At 45.9% G+C, this 20566-nt stretch overlaps 1 protein-coding gene across 1 annotated transcript in view; it reads right to left on the bottom strand.

The window, feature by feature from the left end:
- Positions 1-20566, bottom strand: part of SLC67A1 (solute carrier family 67 member 1) — a 63273-nt gene that overhangs the window by 21375 nt on the left and 21332 nt on the right. The window contains exons 6-7 of the mRNA XM_086613483.1: positions 3845-3960; positions 3244-3354 (exon numbers count right to left, since the gene is read on the bottom strand). Of these exons, the coding sequence (XP_086469609.1) occupies positions 3244-3354; positions 3845-3960 (227 nt within the window). The remainder of the gene's footprint in view (positions 1-3243; positions 3355-3844; positions 3961-20566) is intronic.

Genomic DNA, 20566 nt, shown 5'->3' with positions numbered 1-20566 from the left:
TGAAACCCGCAAGGCGAGCCCCACATTGAACTCAAAAGATTTTATGCTCACTGGAACATGCATTTCTTGCAAAGCTCTCAGGAGGCTCCACCTGGGCAGGCTGCAGGCCAGCTGAACACAGCCACGTGATGTACCCACCCCGGGGAGTGCTCGCTGGCGTGGTGGGTCCCCAAGCTCTTCTGGGGACACCAAAACCCCATGCAGGAGCTGCCCAGATAACCCTCCATCCACACTGTGAGGCTTAGGCTTTCAACAGGATGAAAACGGAAAAGAGCAAAAAAATAGCCTCAAAAAACCTCACTTTTTGGGGGGGAGGTCTAAATAAGGGGTGAACTCCCTAGAAAACCTGGCACCAGAAGGGTGAGTAACTAGGGTTATGCAGCAGAAGGCAGGCACGTGGTTTGGGAGACGCGATTAAGATGGGGAAAAGCACCAAGAAGACACAGGAGTAGAAACTGCATTTTCAAAAAAAATCCAATGACATTTCTAAAAGCAGCCCGTGGCTTTGGGAGGGCCAGTTTAGCAATCCTTACCGAGAGCCAGTGTGAAAAGGCGAGTCCAGCGTCTGAGAGCCCATCCCAGCCCTCCTACGCTGGACTGCAAACGTGATGGGACCAGGGCCCACTGCAAAGTCCTGCTCCACGTGTGAAAGATGGTCCCTTTAAAAATGGGATGCAAGTGCTAAAGCAATCACGTCGAAACCAGGTTTTCCAAAGGGATTAGGCAGCCAAAGATTCAAACCAGCAGCTGTTTAACAGTATTTTCTAGGCCCTGCTGATTTCTGGTCAGTGAAAGGTATATTTGATGTTTTTATCCTCGTGTTTTATTCTCTGTCTCTTATCTACCACAATGCAATGAGGCTCACTTTTCCCGGGTCAGCTGAGGATATAATCCGGCTGTGCTGGAGCGGTCGGCTGCCCAGCCATCCCCTGGCAGCCACCCTCCTGCAAGAGGCACGGAGCCGGAGCCATCTCTCTCCTTTTATGCCACACAGGCAGGAGGTTCCCAGCCCGGCAGCCCTCCCGGGGAGGCTCTTTTGGTCTCAAACAAGCTAATTTTTGACAACAATAAGATCCGTAGGGAACAGAAGATTTTCTTCTGTGTATCTCACAAACTTGTTTACAAAGTAAATAGAGGAAGGTCTGTAATTTGGGTGATCTAATTAATTATTCAGTTGCAGCCAGGGGATGAAAGGTAAATGAGCTCATGAGGAGCTCAGCCTCCAGCTGTGAGCCGCAGAGGTGTAGGGGATGGACAAATCCCCTTTCAGCTGCCATCACATAGTCAGTAACCTGAAGAGAGATGTGCAAAGAGAACTCACGAGGATTTTAATCACTCCTGACTGCAGTGCAAGAGCTATACTTGTAGCAGGAGTGCCTCAGGTGAACCCATTCCTCCTCTCACTGAAATACCCCCAGCCATTCCAGTGACATTATCAATCCGTGTCCTGCCTTAAATCTCAGCTTTGCCATCTCCATCCTGTTTGCCTAGAAGTTCCTTTGCAGTTTTGGGCAGGAGATGTTTATTTTGGTTGGGTGCGTGTTTTTGCTGTGCACAGGAAAAGAATTTCTTCTGCAACAGGGAGAAATTTGCATTTCAGCAGGGATGACTAAAACAAAGTGCGTTTTGCCTGGCCTTTGGAAAAAGGAAATTACCTTGCAGATTGCCTATGGATGTGGTCTCAGGCATTTTTAAACAGATAAACAGGTACTCTAAGCTGAAAAATGAGCCAGAATCAGCAAAGAAAACCCTCTTAAAACATTACTTGACTGTCTCGTTCTGTGAAATGCAGTCATTTTATAAACACTTTTAAAAATACAGTTTTAAAAGTTTAGTTTCATAAGAACCAAAAAAGTGCACTATTAGGGCAAGCCAGCAGTCCATCGAGACTGGATCCTGTCTCCAGTGGTGGAGATAGAACTGGCATTAATGATCTCAGCCAATGTCAACTACATACAAAAAGAAAATAAGAAAAAAAATACCAGAAGACCTCTACTTCCCTACATGCTATTCTACAGCTCCTGTTGGACTTGTTCCCCCACAGCCTTAGCAAGGAATAACAGACGAACCTGGCCAAGCCCAGAACTGCCATCCCCTTCCGATTCAGCCACTTGCCACAGTCAAATCTAGTTTCATTTGTAAACTGAATTTACAGCTTACAAATTAGAATTTAACTTGTAAATTACGTTTCATGTTATTTAAACTTCAAGGGCTTCTCCAGACACTGATGAATTAGAAAAAGATGCGAAGTATAAAAGCTAAGATTCCTTATAATCCTATCTCAGGATCCTTGTTTGAAGGGAATTGTCCTAGTTTGCTCAGACGCATGATGCGCACGTTTTGATGTGTACAAAATTCAATCCTTGAAACTGTAATCAAGAGAAACTGCACTTTTGAGTTTGACTAGGAAAAGAGCCGTGGAACGGCAGAGAACATCCCCCTTTCCTTACACCATCACTAACAAGGCTGACATGCTGGCTTGTATCTAGACAAGTCAGGGGAAAGAAGCTAGAGGGTGGACGAAATTAAAGATTATTAAATTCTGGCCAAGGATATGAATAAGCAGGCAAACCAGGAGACATGGACTATACCTCCACAGCAACTGACTCAAAGGCAGCAGGGAAACAGGCAGGTTTGGAATGCATTTGAGGTAGCAGCAAGTTCCTACCATGACACAAAAAATGAGCAAAATAAATACAGAAGAGAAGAACAAGAACCACCATCAATGTGCAAGGGAAGAACCATGCTGCCATTCCCTTGCGTGCAGCCAACAGTCAGAGCAGCTACAGCCTCTGGTCCAGCAATAGTTTTCAGTTATTGGAAAAAAGGTTAGGGTACACATACCACTTAAAATCATTAAGCAAAATCAGGAAGGACCTCAGTGTTTCTGAGTGGCAGAGTAAAAATGACTTCCCTCTGCTCTGAAGAGGTTACAGCCTAAATAGAAATGACAGACAAGAAGGAAAACATTTCCAGCCAGGGGGTGGGGTAGACAGATTAAGCGCTTTGCCAAAAGTCACAGAAGCAGCCTGTGACAAGTAGTCTGTTTTACATTACGTCCCAGGGTTTCGACCCTAAGTAGCTGAGAGCATTTGAAAGCATCCAGCTGAGTTAGGAGCTGAATCCTCACTGCTTTGTGACCCACTGCAACGTGCTTTCAGCAACTTGAGACAAGCCTGGTTTACAGTGTATGTCATCTTAGCTTAAATATATCAGCAATCACGGGTAATGGGTGAGATTTACCTATGGGAAGTCCAGCGAAGACCTTGACTATGAAAATTTCCATTACTCCTGGAAACTTCATCAAGCGTAGGATTTCTCTGATGCTAAACACACTGCCAGACTGCGACGTGCCTACAGAAGATGACATAGTGATTAATACTCTATTTATACCAGTTAGGGGCAGGAAGCAAGAGACTCTGAAATCATCTGCTCAGGTTCAGCACCACCTTCCCGAGAAGGCGCCTCTCTGCAGCACCAGCTTTCTGCCGATGGCAGGAGGCTGGAGCTGGTGCTGGCTCGGTATGCAGAGGATCCTGGTGAAACAGCAGGATTGCCTCCCATGCCAGGCCAAACCAACCCTCAGCGAGGGCTCCACGTTCACCTTTTCCGAGATGCATGGCAAGCACTGGGCTGTAAGTCTGTGATTCTACACAGCAGGGTGGTTGGCAGGTAGAGGTAATATTCTTCCACAAGCACAGCTTAGGCATTGAAGTGTCTGCATTTCAAGGATGGCACCTTTCTGCCCTTAAATGCAACCCCAAGTCCTTTAGCAGACTCCTCACAGCATATCAATCCCCCATCCCTATTCATGTGCTATTTATCAGAAACACTAAATACTTACTGTGCTCTGTCACATGATGGTCTGACTTTGGTTTAGCCTGCAATGGGATCCAAACCATTGCTATCACAGTATTTATGAGATTTCCCACCAGCCCAACATATGCAGGAACAAAAAAGCTGTGAACAGAAAAAATACAGGTAAGTGGATAAAAAGTGTAAACATGATGTTCCTACCTCTGTCCTGCAAAGGCTTGGGCACTTGGATGAGGAGCAATCCCCTTGAAGTCGCAGTACATAAAGGCTATAAAAGGGCTCACATCCTTTCATGGGGGCTTTGGATATGACCACAGTTTGAAATTTCACCAAAAGATGGCTCCTGTCATCAAGATACTTTATCATTTGTATTAATAATAGGCTATAACACAATGCTTTTAAATCTGTAAGTGTCAGGAGAAAAGAGTCCCTCTTGGTTTAATGAAGCTTAGAAATCTTCCCACGGAAAGCACAGCAACTGCTTGTTAGGATCCATCTAATCCCCCATCTAATCCCCAGTTTCATTCATCTGAGTATCATCTCACTCCTTGAAATTTCTCAGCAAAATCAAATGAAGTTAAGGAAAGTGAAGCAAGTACTCAGGATGATTAGGGATGGGAGAATACAGCCCAGCCTACAACCAGTACTGAAACCACCGGAGACACAATGCCACTTGAAAAGAAGCTGCTAAAAATAACAAACATGATTTATAAAACCTTCTGAGGAGATGAGTAAACAGCACTTTGATTGATGCATCTACTTTTCTCCAAAGATGTCCCAAACCAAATCAACACCTCTTCTACTGTCCATCTGAGCCCTAAACATTGGATGTTTAACAGAAGTGGGGCCATATCCTCAGAGGCAGACCCAGTGAACAGCAATTATTAACAGTAGTTGTACAATGATAAAAAGGAACAATTACAACTTATCTAAAAAAAACCAAACACAAACCATGGAAAAGTCAATAGAATCAATAATAAGTCCTCAGTTATCACAGTCCTCTTAAAAGAGAAGATTAGGAAATTACACCTCCTAGGCTTTAAGGGTATGTGGGAAGATTTCAGACTCTGAAGGGCTCTAATTCTGCCAAACACAGGTGGAGCAAAGTCCAGGGCTGGAAGACTGAAACTCAGAAGAGTCAAGCTGAAAACAAAGGGAGAAGCATGTTTTGTTTTTAACAGTGAGAGCAATTATCCACTAAACCAGCTCGTTAAAAATCTTCCCCATCATGGGAACCCTGTTAGTCAAAGAGTTTCGTAAAACATGTGCTTAAAACCTACCACAGGATGCAGGCTTGGGGTGGGAATGCCCAGCTGAAACACCAAAGGCTGGTGCCATGGAGGGCACAAGACTAAATGACGATCATGGTGTCTCAGGGGCATCGAAATTTAAGTCTCTTGGACTTCAGCAAAGTAATGTCTGTGTTTCATCAGAGAAGGCTTTGGGGTCGTGCAGGTCCATGCAGACTCGGAGGCGACCGCATCATCCCTGCATCCCCAGCAACCTGTGCTGCAAAACCAAGATGGAATAGCGAGCTGCAAGGCGCCAAACGATGCTCCCTGCGTGTCTGCTGATAAAGGACTGCTTACTGCCTGACTTTTTATTGCTGCTTTCCTTGTCAGACCATGGCATATGTTTTTCATGGAATAACCAGCAGCGCTAATTGTAAAAGCCTCAAGTTTCCTCCGTGCTAGACAAAGGTGCGGTCTGAATAATTTCTGGAGTATTATTAAAGTCTCAGAGCAAGACAGCCAATGATTGAGATGCAAACAACCGAGAAAAGCATCAAAGAGCAAATACATATATACATACACATATTCCCATTAATAGCAACAGCAAAAATCCCAGCTGAATATTTTAATTCTCATTAATTAATATTAATAACAACAAAGTCAGATAATATCTTCCTGCAAATGGACTTAGTGCAGTAATTTAGACCTGCTGCCTTGCATCTGCCAAGCTGTTCCTCTAATTACCCCAGACCACAAAATTAGTCATCACTGGATCATTATTTTTTATTTTTAGTGCAGGAGATTGCTGCTTTCTGATTTAAAATTATCTGCCAAACAGTTCCCAAACTATTGAAATCAACTTTGTGGACCCAAATTTTTGTCCAAGAAATCCGTAATTTCTGCTTTGCATTGCGACATAAATTTACTAACAAAATAGAAAGGATAAAATAATCAAAATAAGTAGCTGCAACTGGCTTAATGTTTTGGGTTTTTTTGGGGGGGGGGATTTCTACATTTCAAGCTTTCATTCTGATATGGAAAAAACACATCACAAAAATTTTCATTGAACAGAAAAACTTCCTTTCCAGTCTTATTTTTTCCTGTGGTTTTCCAGAACCTCACATGCCAATGTAAATACGTTTTACTCTTCAGATCCAAGAAGAACTACAGCAAGCAATGAGGGAGGGATGCCCCTATAAAACTAGTATGCAAACGATGCACTACGTCTCTGGAAGCATACAACTGATAATTCATTGCTGTGAAAGGGAGAGGAGAACCTTGACATTTTACAGATTTGGGAAAACCTGGGCTTGCCGTGATGGATTTGCGGCATTTTGTACGGCTGGACTCTAAAGTCAGAGAAATTCAGTAAAACATAGAGCTCAAAATCATGTTTCCTCAGACAAGCCTGATGCATTCGAAATCATCTGAAAATCCCTTTTCTTAACAGCAGCTTTCTGTTAAGTACTTAATCTTTTTCCATATATCAAGCATTATCATTCCTTGATGGAAAGGTGATGAAGGTACACCCTCGGGTTAGCTGTTCCGCTATCTTGTCCTCTGGCAGGGATGAATTCTGAAATTGGAGATAACGCATCTGTGTCCGGGAAACCACTTCTTGAATTTGTTTGTTTGCTCGTTTAAGAAAGATGAAGTGAAACCAAAGGTCATAAAACCGCCATATCAACACAGAAGGTCATTATTTTTTTTTCTAATGCATCTTCATTTCTTTTTTATGATGTTTCCATTACAATCTATTAATCACACACGATGACACCTCCTGTGCCACCCCTCCAGTACGGCACCAGTGGGACATGCCCTCCCACTCCTACAGTGCAAGGCAACTGTTTTACAAATCAGCGGCGCAAGGCGGCTTTCCTGAAGCCCTGACACCTCACCACCTCTGAACCCCTGCGACGTTCGCTTTGGGGCTTCGGTAGGTGAGGGACTGCACACGTCGTATTTTCCTCTTATGTGAAGACACACAAATATTTACACTGTCATGTAAGGGGACGAGAGCGCAAAGACCAGTGTCTGTGTGCTGAATCATTATTTCTGGCAGCAGAGAAGGCAAACGCAACCAGGTTGAGCTGACAGTATTCATACAACTATGGTGAACAGGATACCAGAGGCCAACACGTTTACTGGGGAAACTGATGAAGTTGCAATGATGCTGTCGGGTCCTCAGCTAGAGGTGCTCCATGTCGCTGCTGATGGGGAAAACTCTACCCACATCCTGGGATGCCACTGGGAGGGGGAGCTGCAGCCCTGCAGAGGTGGGTGGGAAGGAGTTGGTGGTGGTTCAGAGGAGTCCAGCAAGCAGCAGGAGGGCAGGGAAGGGTGTGCACCCCACAACAGCCCTGAGGAACAGCGCTTTGGCAAGGGGTATGGTGATGCTATTGCCACCAGCAGAGAAAATAGCTGGGGGCTGGCACTGATAATCCCTCTGCCATGCTCGCTGGACCCTTTCCTGCACACTAAGCAAGTGGAGGACCCAGGGCTAAGCTGTTGCTCTTATTTCTTACCAGTCTGATGAGGAACAAGGGGTACAAGCCAGAAGAGCTAAGCTAAAGGTGAGACACCCTGGCCTCTCAACAGAGCCAAAGGCTGGGAGTAGGAACGATCATAGGTAGCTCCTGCTGTGCAAGACTTGGCTCACAGGCACTCGTCTTTTTTTTTTTTTTTTTTTTTTAAGATTTAAGCATGAAATCTCATCTCTGTTAATATCAGCGAGAGTCCTTCTGCATTCAATTTTGTGTGTTTGGCTTATCAGGAGGAAGTTTTGCCAGGAAGAGACAAGGTGTGACTATTAAGACAAATGAGACACATTAAGCAGGTTGCTCCTGCGGGACCTTTTCCTGTCCTCTTCCCCTTCCTGCCCTCCCTCTGGTCCCTCCTGGCTGCCTGCAAACCAGCCGTGTGGAGCCAGATCGAGCCCTGCCAAAACCAGCAGCAGATTTCCTGAGTGGGGTGGGAGAACAAAGGACATGGGCAGGACTAATACAACTAAATTAAAGGGAATAAAAGGGTGCAACAGTTCCAGCAGCTGAGATCATTGTGAAGCCTCTTCCAGCTTCTCACTGATTAATAACAGAGGTTAAGAGTCTTTACTGTCCTGGGCTTTATGGTCAAAATAACTCGGGTAACTTTATCTTCACACTTCAGCATGTTACTCATAATTCCTTTGCTTCTCTAGCATCTGGAGAGAGTCTCTTGCTGATATTTGCCAGCACCCTTCCTCACTCTTCCCTTGGCTTTTCCACTAGCAAAGCTCCTCTCAGGCTGTCAGCCAAGACCACAACTGCCCACTCTTCTTCATGTGTCTTCAGCCTTGCCGTGAAAGGAAGGAACAAAATGCATCGCCCTGTCCTGCACGGGACAGATGTGCCCCAAGGCCCTGCTGCCAGGAGGGTGCAGAGCAATTGTCTGCAGAGAGCAAACAGCTGAACTTGGAGGAGGACTAGTTTTTGCCAACAGGAGCAGCCTCAGCTTGCCCTGACTTACAGCTTTCAGAGAAATAAGAAGAAAACATGAGCAGAGGGACCTGGAGGCCAGGAGCCCACAGCATTAGCCAAACACTGCTTAACAACATAACAAAAGCCTCTTCTTTTCCTTTTCCTGAGGCTATTAGGCAAGTGTGGTGGATTCATTAAAAGCATCCATTAAAAGAGTTTTAAAGGGTTTCAAAAGCAGGATGGTGAGCCCAGGGCACACTTGCCACAGGACTGATGGTGTGGCCAGGTACAAGGCTCACTTGGTAGCCTGTGGTCATGGATAAGGGACAAGTGGCTGACAGTTAGGATTGCCCATCTGGAAACTCTATCCCTAATGCTGGTGGGAAAGCAGAATTGATGATGAAACCATTAACAGTAATGTCATGGTAAACAGATTAAACCCAAAGAAAATATTGGTATTCAAAGCCAGCTGGAGGAGGGCTGCATTTCCTCCCATCTAAAGCTTAACCAGTCTCTGTATTTACTTGCAGGTAACTGTAAATCCCAATATGCACCATGCGTCCCAGGTGAGGTGAAGTGAGGACATACTCCGTGTTACTTTGCAACCAGCTCCCATCAGGGTCAATTAGTATGAAGCAAACGTGCCCAATCAGGGTTCAGCTGTTGAGTCAAGACACAACACAGTAACACAGGTGACAGCAAGGGCTCCCAGAGGGTCCCTGACTCCTGGAAGTGATTTTTTGTGGCTCTGCCCTAAGTGTTGCATGCCCCTGAGGTCAGAGGTGAAGCATCAGAAAAATCTGGCGAAGTTTACAGCAAATGCAGCTCTTGGAAAGTGAGACCTGGCCAAACAAGTACATGTGGGTGTACATACATACATACAGATGTACAAACATGTGTGCAGAGCATTTCCTAGTAGCTTTGAAGCAACGCTTTCAGCAAAACTCCCATGAAAAATTCAATCCCACAAAGACACGCGCACCATGCGGACATCAGGCAGTGGTACAGGAGCAGGACAGAGGCCACTGGGCAGGCACTTGCAGGCAGGTAATATTTTCAGCTTACAGACAAGGGCATTTGAACGAGCCCCCGTGAGTACCTGCCCAGCGTCAGCCTACAGGCAGTGCCAAGGAGGGATGGGCACCGGACCCTCCTGCTTCCACCAAGGAAGGCTACAACCAAACCAATACGGGATACGGTTTTGGGCTCCAGCCCAAATTCCAGTCCTTGCTCTGACCTTGCTGGGCTGTGATTCCGGTCTTCGTTTTCCTGCCTGAAAAGGCTGGGACAGACCCATGAAGGTACCTGGGGGTGGCTGCCAGCCGAGAGGCTGCATTCAAGCCGCGTGTGCCGTGAGATGGTATCAATCGCTTTCTGATTAGCATTCCGGCCACAGAGCCCTGCTCTGCAAAGCCCAGGAGAAAAACGCACGCGTGTAATTGCACAATTAAATGTTGCGTCAATACAGCGATTCTTTCAAGGAGGAAGCCGTTCCCAATGATTCCGTGAGGATTAAAGGATCAATGTGTATTTCGGCGGTGAATGGGATTGGGTTTGTTTTCTTTCTCTTCTTCTTAATAAAGTCAGAGTTGAACATGGAGAGAGCACAAATTGTTTTTTAGTGACTCACTCCTACTTCAAAACAGCGCTGCATAAAGCCGGCATTCATAGTCGGCCCAGATTCCTTAAGGAGCTCTGAAAGGACTCTCAAAATATTTCTTTGATTGCAGTCCGGCCACACTATCCACTCATCCACTCACACCCTTAGAGGGGCAGCTATGGGTGAAAAACAGCTGGTTAAAAAGGAAAGAAAAGCAAAAAATTGGGGTGGGAAAAAAAGTTCAGGTGAAACCATGACACCACACCATGCTCTTCAGCAAACAGCTTTGGGTCTGTAAAAAGTGAGCAGTGGCCACAGTGTTCCTGATAACACAGCGATACACAAAATTAGTGCATAACTTATTGTAAATTAGTGATGGTTTCATTCAACGAGCTTTGTTTTACTGCCTTGACAACACTTCCTGAATGTATTTCATCTTTGACCCATTGTGGTCTGGTCTACATGGTTGAGATTCCTCCTAAAGACAAAAAAAATAAGCACAAATCTTCACCAAAGCTTCTTGAAGAAGGAAAACCACAAAAGCCTCAATCAAAAATAGATTTATTTAGCCTCAAAAAATTTTACACGTTTCTTAGGACATTCATGCAAATGTACAGAGATAGTCTGACTCCCGCAGCCCAGGGCAAGAAACGGCGCAATGCCACAAATAAACCCAGACAGCCCAGTGCTCGGTGGCCTTCAGGGCAGCCCCGCCAGTGAAGGGCGGCCAGCACCACCCATCACCTTATCCCTGCAACACACAAAAAAACTCCAAACCTTCCTTTCTGCAGTTCCTACTCCCTCACGGGAGTCCTCATGGAAAAAACATCACACAAAGGCATGAATAAGTATGGAACAAGTCTTCCCCCAGCTCTCCTGCTCAAACAAATGCCCATGTGAAAACAGTATGTGGAGCGAGGAGGGCAGTTTAATGCCAGCTGAAGGAGTGTTAAATCCCGAGTGGGAACAAACATAGCCTCCAAGGGACGTGTGCCAAAGAAAGATGCCCTTTCCCACTTGCTTCCTCATGGTCGGGTAGAAGGTACTTCACCAGAGGTAGGGATAAATCACCCATGTCTTACTGTAGCCCCTCAGTTGGGCTCCTTTGGTAGCAATTTTCCCATTATTTCACTGGGAGCCTGGGATTTCTCTAGAGATAGAATATAAATCCTGAGCGGACACCCACCCCCACCTATGCATCAGCAGTAAAAGGAGGGAGTTCACTGCTCTGATGCAACTGGACACCATGACCAGGGTGTCCTTTCTGCCGCATACGTTTTAGAAGAGGAGCAGCAGAAATTGGCTGCTGCTGCTTCAGGGAAAGCAGGAGGCTCTTTTTACACTCCGGTGAACTTGACATCATTGCAGGCTGTCCAAGGAGGTAGCGAGATTTCGCATCTGCACCCTCCGCACAGCCCCTCGCAGGGCGAGAATGAGTCACTCGCAGACAAGTGCTCATTCAACTGCTTATTTCTAGTGGCAGCCACATCTGGAAAATTCGGGTGCTGAGAAAGGGAAAAAAGATGAAGGGGAGAATGGGCATCCTGCATCACCCGTTAACGTCAGAACTGGGCAAGGCAGGGATGCTGAAATTGACACTGATGCGTTAGCAGGGCAAAGAGCCAGGAGTGCGACGGCAGAGGCACGTCAGAGCTGCCATGTGCTGCAGACACCAGGCATGGGATGGGGCCAGGAGCTCACAGCCATCCCCAAAATCATTGGAGCTACCTATGGCTTAACTTCCCTCAAGGAACATTCGCTTCTGTGTGTGTCACCGACCCAGCACACAAGGAGGGCTGCTGGTGGGACTTGACACTCAGCCTTGCAGAAAATACACTTTAGATCAGTGCAGGGCATTGAATAAAACCACTTGGGCTTCTTCCACAGGGAAAATCCTCCTTTGGCAGAGCTCCCTATATAAGTGGTGCTCTGTGTGAACAGATAAGGCTGGCTGTCAATCAGGGGCTCCACAGCAACAAGGCGATCCGTCCCCCCCCCCACTCACCCCCCCATCCCCCCGAGAGCGCCTGCTGCAGAGAAAATCCCAGCAATGCAAAGCAGCTCGAACTAGCCGGCCCCTGCCCCAGCCCCAGCCCAAGCACGGCAGATCCCGCCGCCGGGGCGTGAAGGGGATGGCTGTGGCAGGACGCTAATTCCCAGGCAGCTGGAGCAGCCTGTGTGCGCCAGCCCGTCCTGCTGCCTGATCCAACGCAGCGCTCTTCCGAGGAACTCGGCTAATTGCCGGAAGAGGGATATCAGTTACGCTTCAGCAAGACGTGGGTGGTTTTGCATGCTTTGCCCATAATCCACCACTGATTTTGAGTATCAGTGTTCTCTTTTGGAGTATTCTCGTGTGCTCTTTTTGCGGTTTTTCAAAATCCGGCGCGTTGCTAATTCAAAGCTTGGCCTCGTATGTGTGGTTATTGCTTTTCCCTATTGCACGGCACAGACAGTCCCACTGGCACCCTGGTGCACCGAACACCTGCACGTTTACACGCATTTATAACAAACTGGGGAATAAGCTGCACTCCTCAAAAAATTTTAGCCAGCTGGCTGGCTAAGGCATCGCTTGCCTCACACTCCATGGTATCACCCTGCACGTCCAGAAATGGAGGAGTCTAGACAAGGACAAGGTACGAGCTGCACTCCCTGAAGAGGGGCTTGCAACATCTGGCTTTGATCCCAGCAGCACTAATACTGGATGAGCCAGGGCAGGTCAAGATAGGCATCAGAAAGTAGGTGTAAGCGGTCAGTTCTCACAACAGAGGCATCCCACCGGTGAGGCTGGGACATGTGCTGTTCAATCTATCTGTGAACGATCTGGAGCAGCAGCGAGGTAAGAAAGTTTGCTGAGGATACACAACTAAAAGAGTTCTGGGGAAAGGAGCAGTCAGGGGGGAATTGCATATGGCCCTTACAGGGCTGAGGGATTGGGTAATAAAACAGCACCTGAAAATCCGTGCAGATTAAATTTAAAGTGATGAATGCAGGGAAAACAAGTCTTAAATTCACATATGAAATGAAGGTTTCTGAACTGCTTCTTCTTACTCAGGAATAAGACCTTTGGAGTATCACAGACTATTCCACAATATGATCAGCTCAGTGCTCAGCTGATCAAACATTAGGGATTACCACGAAAGAAATAAAAGTGAACATTGAAGAGGGTCACATTAGAACGCTGTATAAATTGCTGGTTCACCAGCACATTGAATACTGCATGCAATCCTGGTCCCCTCCTCTCAACAAAGCTTCTAAGAAGTAGGACAGGGTCAGAGGATGGCAACAAGAACCATCCACAGTGATTGGTTTTATGCCTGAAGTGGCTGAGAGCCTTCACTCTGGGAAGAAGACGTCCAAGGGACATCTAACAAAGGCCCACAGGTTTGTGAGGGACTTGGAGCAGGGAGCTAGGAAGTGACTAAAATGGTCATTTCACCACAAGAACTGGGAAGCACCAAATGAAGCTGTCAGAGACTGGTTCAAAACAAAGAGAAAGGCCTAATTCTTCCCACAACATGTAGAAGGTCACTGGAGTTTGTTGCTATTGATGTTGTGAAAGCAAAAGGTTTAGAAAGATACAAGGAGAGACTGGACAAGCACTTGGAAGAACGATCCACTGAATGTTACTGAAGAGTCACGAACCACATTCATTCATGTCAGGAAATCCCGAGTTGAAAATAGTTGGAGGCTGTAAAAGTAATCGGTGGAGTATTATGCAAGTTTATCCCACTCTTTCTCTTCGCTAGGCTTCTTACTATGATTTTTATCGGAGAAAGGATACTAGACCCTGTTGAGACACAAGTGCAATTTCCTCCTCTGCAGCAAGAATCAAAACCATGTCTCCCACCACCATCTCACAAACCAGACAGGCTTGTTTTTGCTCATTCTCTGGAAAATGTTGCTGTTTTCCTACAATCCTTAAACATTCCAGCTAATAAATAAGAATAACCACAACTCTCACTTTGCACTTGGGACACTCAGTTGGGAAAGAGCAATGCTACATTTCAGTCCAAGAAATGTCCATGTATCTTATCAAGTGACTGTTTAATATAACACAAAGATGCAATCCTCCTTCTCTTCAACATGGATTTTCTCAGTCTTTTTCTTGAATAATCCAACTGTACAAAGTAATATAGTCTTTTGGGGTCCCCTACATCTTCTTCACGGAGGAGATTTGTTCCCTAATGGGTAGTAAAGCCTTTTTATTTTATTTTTTTTCAATTAAGCAACAAAAACTGCTCTTCCAAGCTCAGAATGTGGTAAACCATTAAAACGCTCAGTTTGGGTGTGTTGCTGGGTAAGGACTCCCACGCACATGCTGGTTAGAAGGTGAGCAGTGCTTGCTAGACTTCCCAGTGATTCACCACCAAACGCATCATTAATCACATGTTACAGCATGTCTGACTTCATAGAGGACTGTAGGTGGTGTGAAATAATCTTTGAATGAGTTCAAGCTTTTTCTAGCTTTTATGAGGTTACAACGCTTCGGATTCCAAAAGACTCAGCTGGGCAGGAAACTGTTGAGAATTTGCTATAGTAACCTGGGCTGCACTCCTGGCACGACAGGTCTCAAGCTCACAGCGGTGGCTTCGGAGTATCCAGAAGTTTGGCATCAGCTAGAGTCATTAACTCTCACCGATCATGATACATTCACTTACTCAGAGCTGGCTCAAAGCAATGCGTGGGCAGAGCTGAATTTTGCTGCCCAAGGATGAGGGGTGGGGTCTAGGGGGGGAAGGGGTAGGATTTGGCTGGGAAAGAAAGCACAAAGAGAGCTCTGGTGAGCCAGGTGGTGACTGCTATTTCCAAGAGTACCTCTTCCACATGCCAAAACCGGACGCAGACACCAGATGCTCTGGCCTTCCTCCATGAGCATGCCTTCTTGCCGCTCTGGAACAGGCGAGTAGACAATAGGGCTGTGGGCAGACAGTCCGATGTCGCAGGTAACGACCTATTTTGCCAATGCTTGGAGGTGTCCCAGCATCAGCCCACCAAAAGACTCGAGCTTCTTCCTCTGCCAGTCCCTTTTGCAAGCAGGGCACTGGTGAGGCTACGAAAATGATCCAAGAGCAATCCTTGTGTCATGCAAAAGGAAGGGCTCCCTCCACACCCAAGGGCTAACGAGGTAAATAGCGACGTCATTGACTACCCAACTCTGACACTTAAATTTCATCTCTTACCAGGACTGCATTCATGTGAATGACATTTTTAAACTACGTAATCCCTGGCAAAACAAGTTACTTCTTTACCTCGAGGTAAGTAACTGTAAATGCAGCATCCTACCATAGGTACGGCACAGACTGATCTTGCCTCGGAACAAGTAGCAGCAGCCAACACCTCCTACCTCGAGGTGTGAAAAATCTTGCTGTGCTGCATCAAGGGCTCCAGCGCCTTTTGTCTAGTAAGACCTTTTAATGAAATAGGACGCATTAGAGCTAATTTCGTACGGGAAGCAATATTGGAACGCTAATATCCAAAAGTCACAAATAAACCATTTCACACGTCTGGTGGAAGGCTTGCCAGCATCCCACTCCAACCTCTTCAGTTGCACAACAGGCCCCTTGAAAACAACCTTTTCACCAGCAAAGACAGAGCCTGAGGGCTGTGGTGCAGCTGATTTGATTTCGTGAAGAGTTTGACCCCAGAAGGAGGCATCTGCATGAGAAGAGTGAGTCACTCCATTTCAATAAGGGGTGAAACCATTAATTAAAGGTGCACAGTTTGCTTGCTTGGGCAGGCTTCCTACACTCAAACCAGGAGCGGTCTCACTGTTACTATATTTACTAAACTCCCCCAATTAAGTATTTTGTTTCCCTCATCCCACAATGACAATGGTTTCTGCTTGTTAAATATATCCAGAAAGGAGGTTGTTCTGTGTTTCATATTTGAGAATTGTAGTAGTTTTCTCCCCTACACAGGTCGTAGGACAAACATTAGCCAAGGATCAGCTAAGAAATCAGAGTGATGTATTTTCAGCTACTTTGTTTAACATAGTAGAAAATAATTTATTTGGGCTAAAAAGCACAGTCAATATTAACTGCAGTTGCTTGTACTTTTTAGAGTAATGAATTGAAAACAGATTTAACGTACTTCGTAACAGTCAAATGTAATTGCAGGGTCTTCTAAGCATCTTGCATGTTTCAGTGGACCCCAGCATTGCCAAAGCCCTGAACGAGAACCCCCTTTACCTGCAGCCCTGGTGCAGCGGCTGCGTTTCGAGCTCTGCCTAGCACACCTTTGCTCTCAGTCGGAGGCGCTCCCCTCAGGGAGAAAAAGCGCTTCGTTCACTCTCTGCACCACGTTTCGTCTTGGCCCCGCTGCTGAGACCACCTACAGGGATGCCGGTTGCTATCAGCTGCGTTGTGCCGAACCGGTGTTTACAGGAGCGTTCGGTGGGAACCACATCTTAGGCAGCCTCACGGGCAGCCTTCTCCACCCAGCCACACGCTTATGGCAGAAGCCTGCTCCGAATGACGGCAACTGCCAGCTACCTTATGGATGCGAGCGGAAAATCTGCGAGCAGAGGGTTTGCTGTGTTTTTAGTTGCGTTTAATTGCAAATTAGCAGCTGGAAACGAGGAGGGGTGAGCATTGGGGTGAGCAGCCACCTGTCTGCAGAGGAGTCTGGAAACCTCCAACCATACATTTCTGTAGCTCCGGCGAGCGAAGCCCTGGCCTGCAGCACACTTGGGGTTTGCTGCATCTCGCAGATTTACATTTCGAGCCATCCGATGTTGCAATAGCCAGAGGCCACACACTTCTTTGGCAGGACATCTTAGGGAACACCTGTATTTTAGATGCTACGACCAGGTAGCTCAAGGCAGCAATGGGCCACGTTCTTTAGTGGCCGATAGTGATGATGATTTTAGACTGGTGCTTATGATATTCTGGAGCCTTGCAGCAGCTGGCTGCTTTCAGTGCACCAAATACATCCACATAAACAGACAAACTGGTTGATGAGGAAATTATTTACCTTTTGAGGTGACTAGTGGGTGGTTGTGTTTTTTTTTTTTCTTTTCAGTGTACAATGAGAGAGAGTTGTGTGTTTTCGTTTCACTTCAATTTTATTTTCAGCAGGGGAAAAATATGAAAACATGGACTTCAAAGTGCCACCAAGCCTGTTGGATATACATCTGTACAGCACCAGGGAAATACTAGGGTGTCCAAAGTACAAGGATCTCCAGACCTGGATCCACATCAGTCCTCATAATAGTCCTTATATAAAGTTTTCCTTTTTTACATACAGTGACAGACCTAATGCAGTAGCAGCCAAAAAACTCACAATTTAAATCTCAAAATTTATCTTCATAATATCCCCACATGGGTGATGGTGGTGCAAACACCCCGTATGTACTCAGGAAAAAACAAAGCACAGAAAACCTAAGTGCCCGCGTAAGGTCCCATAAAGATCATGGTGGAAAAAAAGCCTTAAAACCCAGGTGCCTCGCATGTAAGTTTAATGCTCAGACCAGCGTATCACACTTTTCCTCTCCTCTTTCTTTTCCCTGGATCCCCCAATGGCTTTTCTGCTGCCCCAGTCACAACACCGATGCGATGGGAACCCGCAACTTGCTGCATCTTGCAGCACCTTGACAGCACAACACCAGCGTTACGTATTACAGCACCACTGATGGAAGAAGCACACATACGTAGATTTTGCAAGTGCACAACATCCCTAATACTGTCTCAAGGATTCCTTCCGAGGAGCCTTGCCATCACACGCCGGTGTCGGCTGGCCCAGCTCCACGGGAACCAGCTGCCTCAAGAAACAGGCTTCGCCCCAGGGATGCATCCTGGAGCCCTGACTCAATTAAAGCACAAATTTGAGTCAGTGGAAACTTATCTGAGGAAGGACTGAGTGGAAACCACAGGATCAAAGCAAAACAAGCCATGCGGATCCTGAAAAATTAGCGAGAAACACTGCAATCCCGGCTGCACCGGGGGCATCATGGAAAAGGGGTTAGAAAAGATCAACTGAAGACATCATGGAAAAAGATGCAAAGTCAGTAAAAGCTGAAAACGGTTTACAGGATTAGGCCCAGCATCAGCCCAGTCAGAGAACAGAGGTATGGATTAGCAGCAGGAAAGGACTTGAAATTCATTTCTTTTTGGTAAGTCACCAGGTAACAATAGTTGAGGGGAAAAAAAGAGAGTACGTGTTCAGTACCAACATCTTTATCTTTATTCCCTGCTTCAGACCAAGGCTAGTCGTTAAACTAGCCTCAGACAAAGGCAGTCTTTTACTAAATGACACAAACTCAGCACAATTTATTGTATTTACAGATATGGTCAACAAACCCTGTATTTCAGATACACTAAAAATGAGATTTTCTAACAGCAAAACACTACAGTATTTGAAGCCTTTAGGGATGTTCTTTTTGGGTTGCTTTAAGTCCGGTTAATATTTGCCTTTAATTTCTTCCACAGACCTATTTCTCGTAAAATCCAAACATGACCAAAAAAGAGAAAAGAGTACTGAAAGATCATTAAACATGTGGAAAAAATTATCCCAGAAAGAATATGAAAGCCATCTGCCCGAGAGCCCTCCGCACTCATCCTGCAGACACGAACAGTGAGAGATTGGTGCTCTGGTGGCAAACCCTGGTCTTGGCTGGCATCAAAAGAAACCGCACATCCAGCCCTCCAGAGCTCGTTTAGCTAAGAGCATATTAGCCTCTTGGCTAGCCAAGACTTTATCGGCTGGAAAATCCCAATCACGAGTGCTAGCCGCAAGGAGGGGGCAGGGGGAAGAAAAGAAATGGGGAAAGATCAGGCAGGACAAGCCTGAACATGTTCAGTTTGTCCTTCCTCTGTTACAGTTATACCCTCATTCCTCCGAGCGAAAGGCAGTTCAAAGAGACAATAAACCCCTTTTTAGTCTTATGCTGCGCAGGAACGTCACAGAAACGGAACTGGATTGGTTCCCAGAGATAAGGCGACAAAAGAAATTAAACCCTTCCCTACAGCTACGCTTCGATGAAATATCAGTAGAGAAATAGAGGCACCGCTGCAGACACAACTATAGCATTTATCTGAGGAAACAGGACTTAGCTTAGTGGTTTCAAACTGAGATTAATTTAGGATACTCCTCCTCAAACTCTGCAGCTGCTTCCTTCCTTTGCACTGCAGGAATATTGGCCTCTAAGGCACACACTAACTTCATTTTATGGGATGGATAGTATTTTATTATCAGGAAATGTGACTCCTTTTTGGAGTACAACTTGATAAATGCTTCAGTTTACGTCCCAAGAAGTTTGGGTTGAAGCGCTCTAGACCATAGGATGGCTTTGGAGCAGGAAAAGCATAAGGGACTCGTTAAAGCAGCCACCAAACAGAAGGTTTCGACTGCTTTTCTTTAACCCCCTCATTTTGGCACAAAAGACTTTGGCCAACAGAGGGTCAGCTTAGCGTGATGAGGACAAGAAATAGAGCTGAAAGGCAGGGCAGGGAGTGTGCTCGGGATGGACCTAGGAGGTCTCCAAGGGCGTACCCACCCTCTCCTGTCTCCCTCCCAAACGAAATGAAGCAAAACCGAAGGCATGCAGAATAACGATGCCACAGGGAGCAATTAAGTGGCAAGGGGAAAATAATTGGATTTGCAACTGAAAACATGAGACACTGAACAGCCCTAGACAGTGAAATATTTGACAGCTGCAATCCTACACATGGATGAGACAGGCAGGAATAAAAGGCTCCATCATCTATTACCAAACTGCCCAGAAACCATCAAGTGCTTACATTGAAAGGTTACTATAAAGTGAAAAAACAGCTTTTTTTAAAAACTATTTTTTAATCTACTTCACCAAGACTTTTATAAAGTATGGAAATCACCCTGCTCATCACTCCAGTTCTGGGGTCTCATTGCAGATGTACGTTCACGTAATGGTAGCAAACCTCAACCTGGCGCAGGACAGACAACTTTTCTATCCATAACTGGGCTGCCTGAGAACTTAATTACAGAACTGGAAAGTTGTAAATACTTCAGACTGACTCAGTTCGGGTGCACTGGATTTTTTCCTGCCTTTCACTGCGTCAGGGAATTTCTTTCCACCCTATAGCCCTTAGGAAAGGGGCACATGGCCGAAGGAGTCAGCAGTCATGAATAACCAGGGAGGGACTTTTCCAGAACAAGGCAGTAATGTGAAAAAGTCTTTCTTCTGGGACGACATTTGCATGACCGAAGGATGACATAATAAGACCACAAACAAAAAAGTCTTTATACCCCTATGGCAGCTTTGGAAACCTCTTAGTGCAGCCTTGGTCCTTCCCTTCTGTGCAAAAGCATCACATTTTGGGGACAGGAATTTAAGGCCCATCTGTGCCAGGCCAACTGCCATCTCTGCAGCCATGGCTTTATATCATTCTTTCTGGCTAACGCAATCCTATGACCCACGTTAACAATGCTATTTTATGAGGCATGAAGTTTTGCTGTAGAACTGAAGGGATTTATTTCTCCTCTGGGAT

Source organism: Tauraco erythrolophus, chromosome 6 (genome assembly GCF_009769465.1).
Source record: "Tauraco erythrolophus isolate bTauEry1 chromosome 6, bTauEry1.pri, whole genome shotgun sequence".
Lineage (NCBI taxonomy): Eukaryota > Metazoa > Chordata > Aves > Musophagiformes > Musophagidae > Tauraco > Tauraco erythrolophus.
Note: the sequence above shows the minus strand (reverse complement) of the source record. Positions and strands in the feature narration are given on the sequence as shown.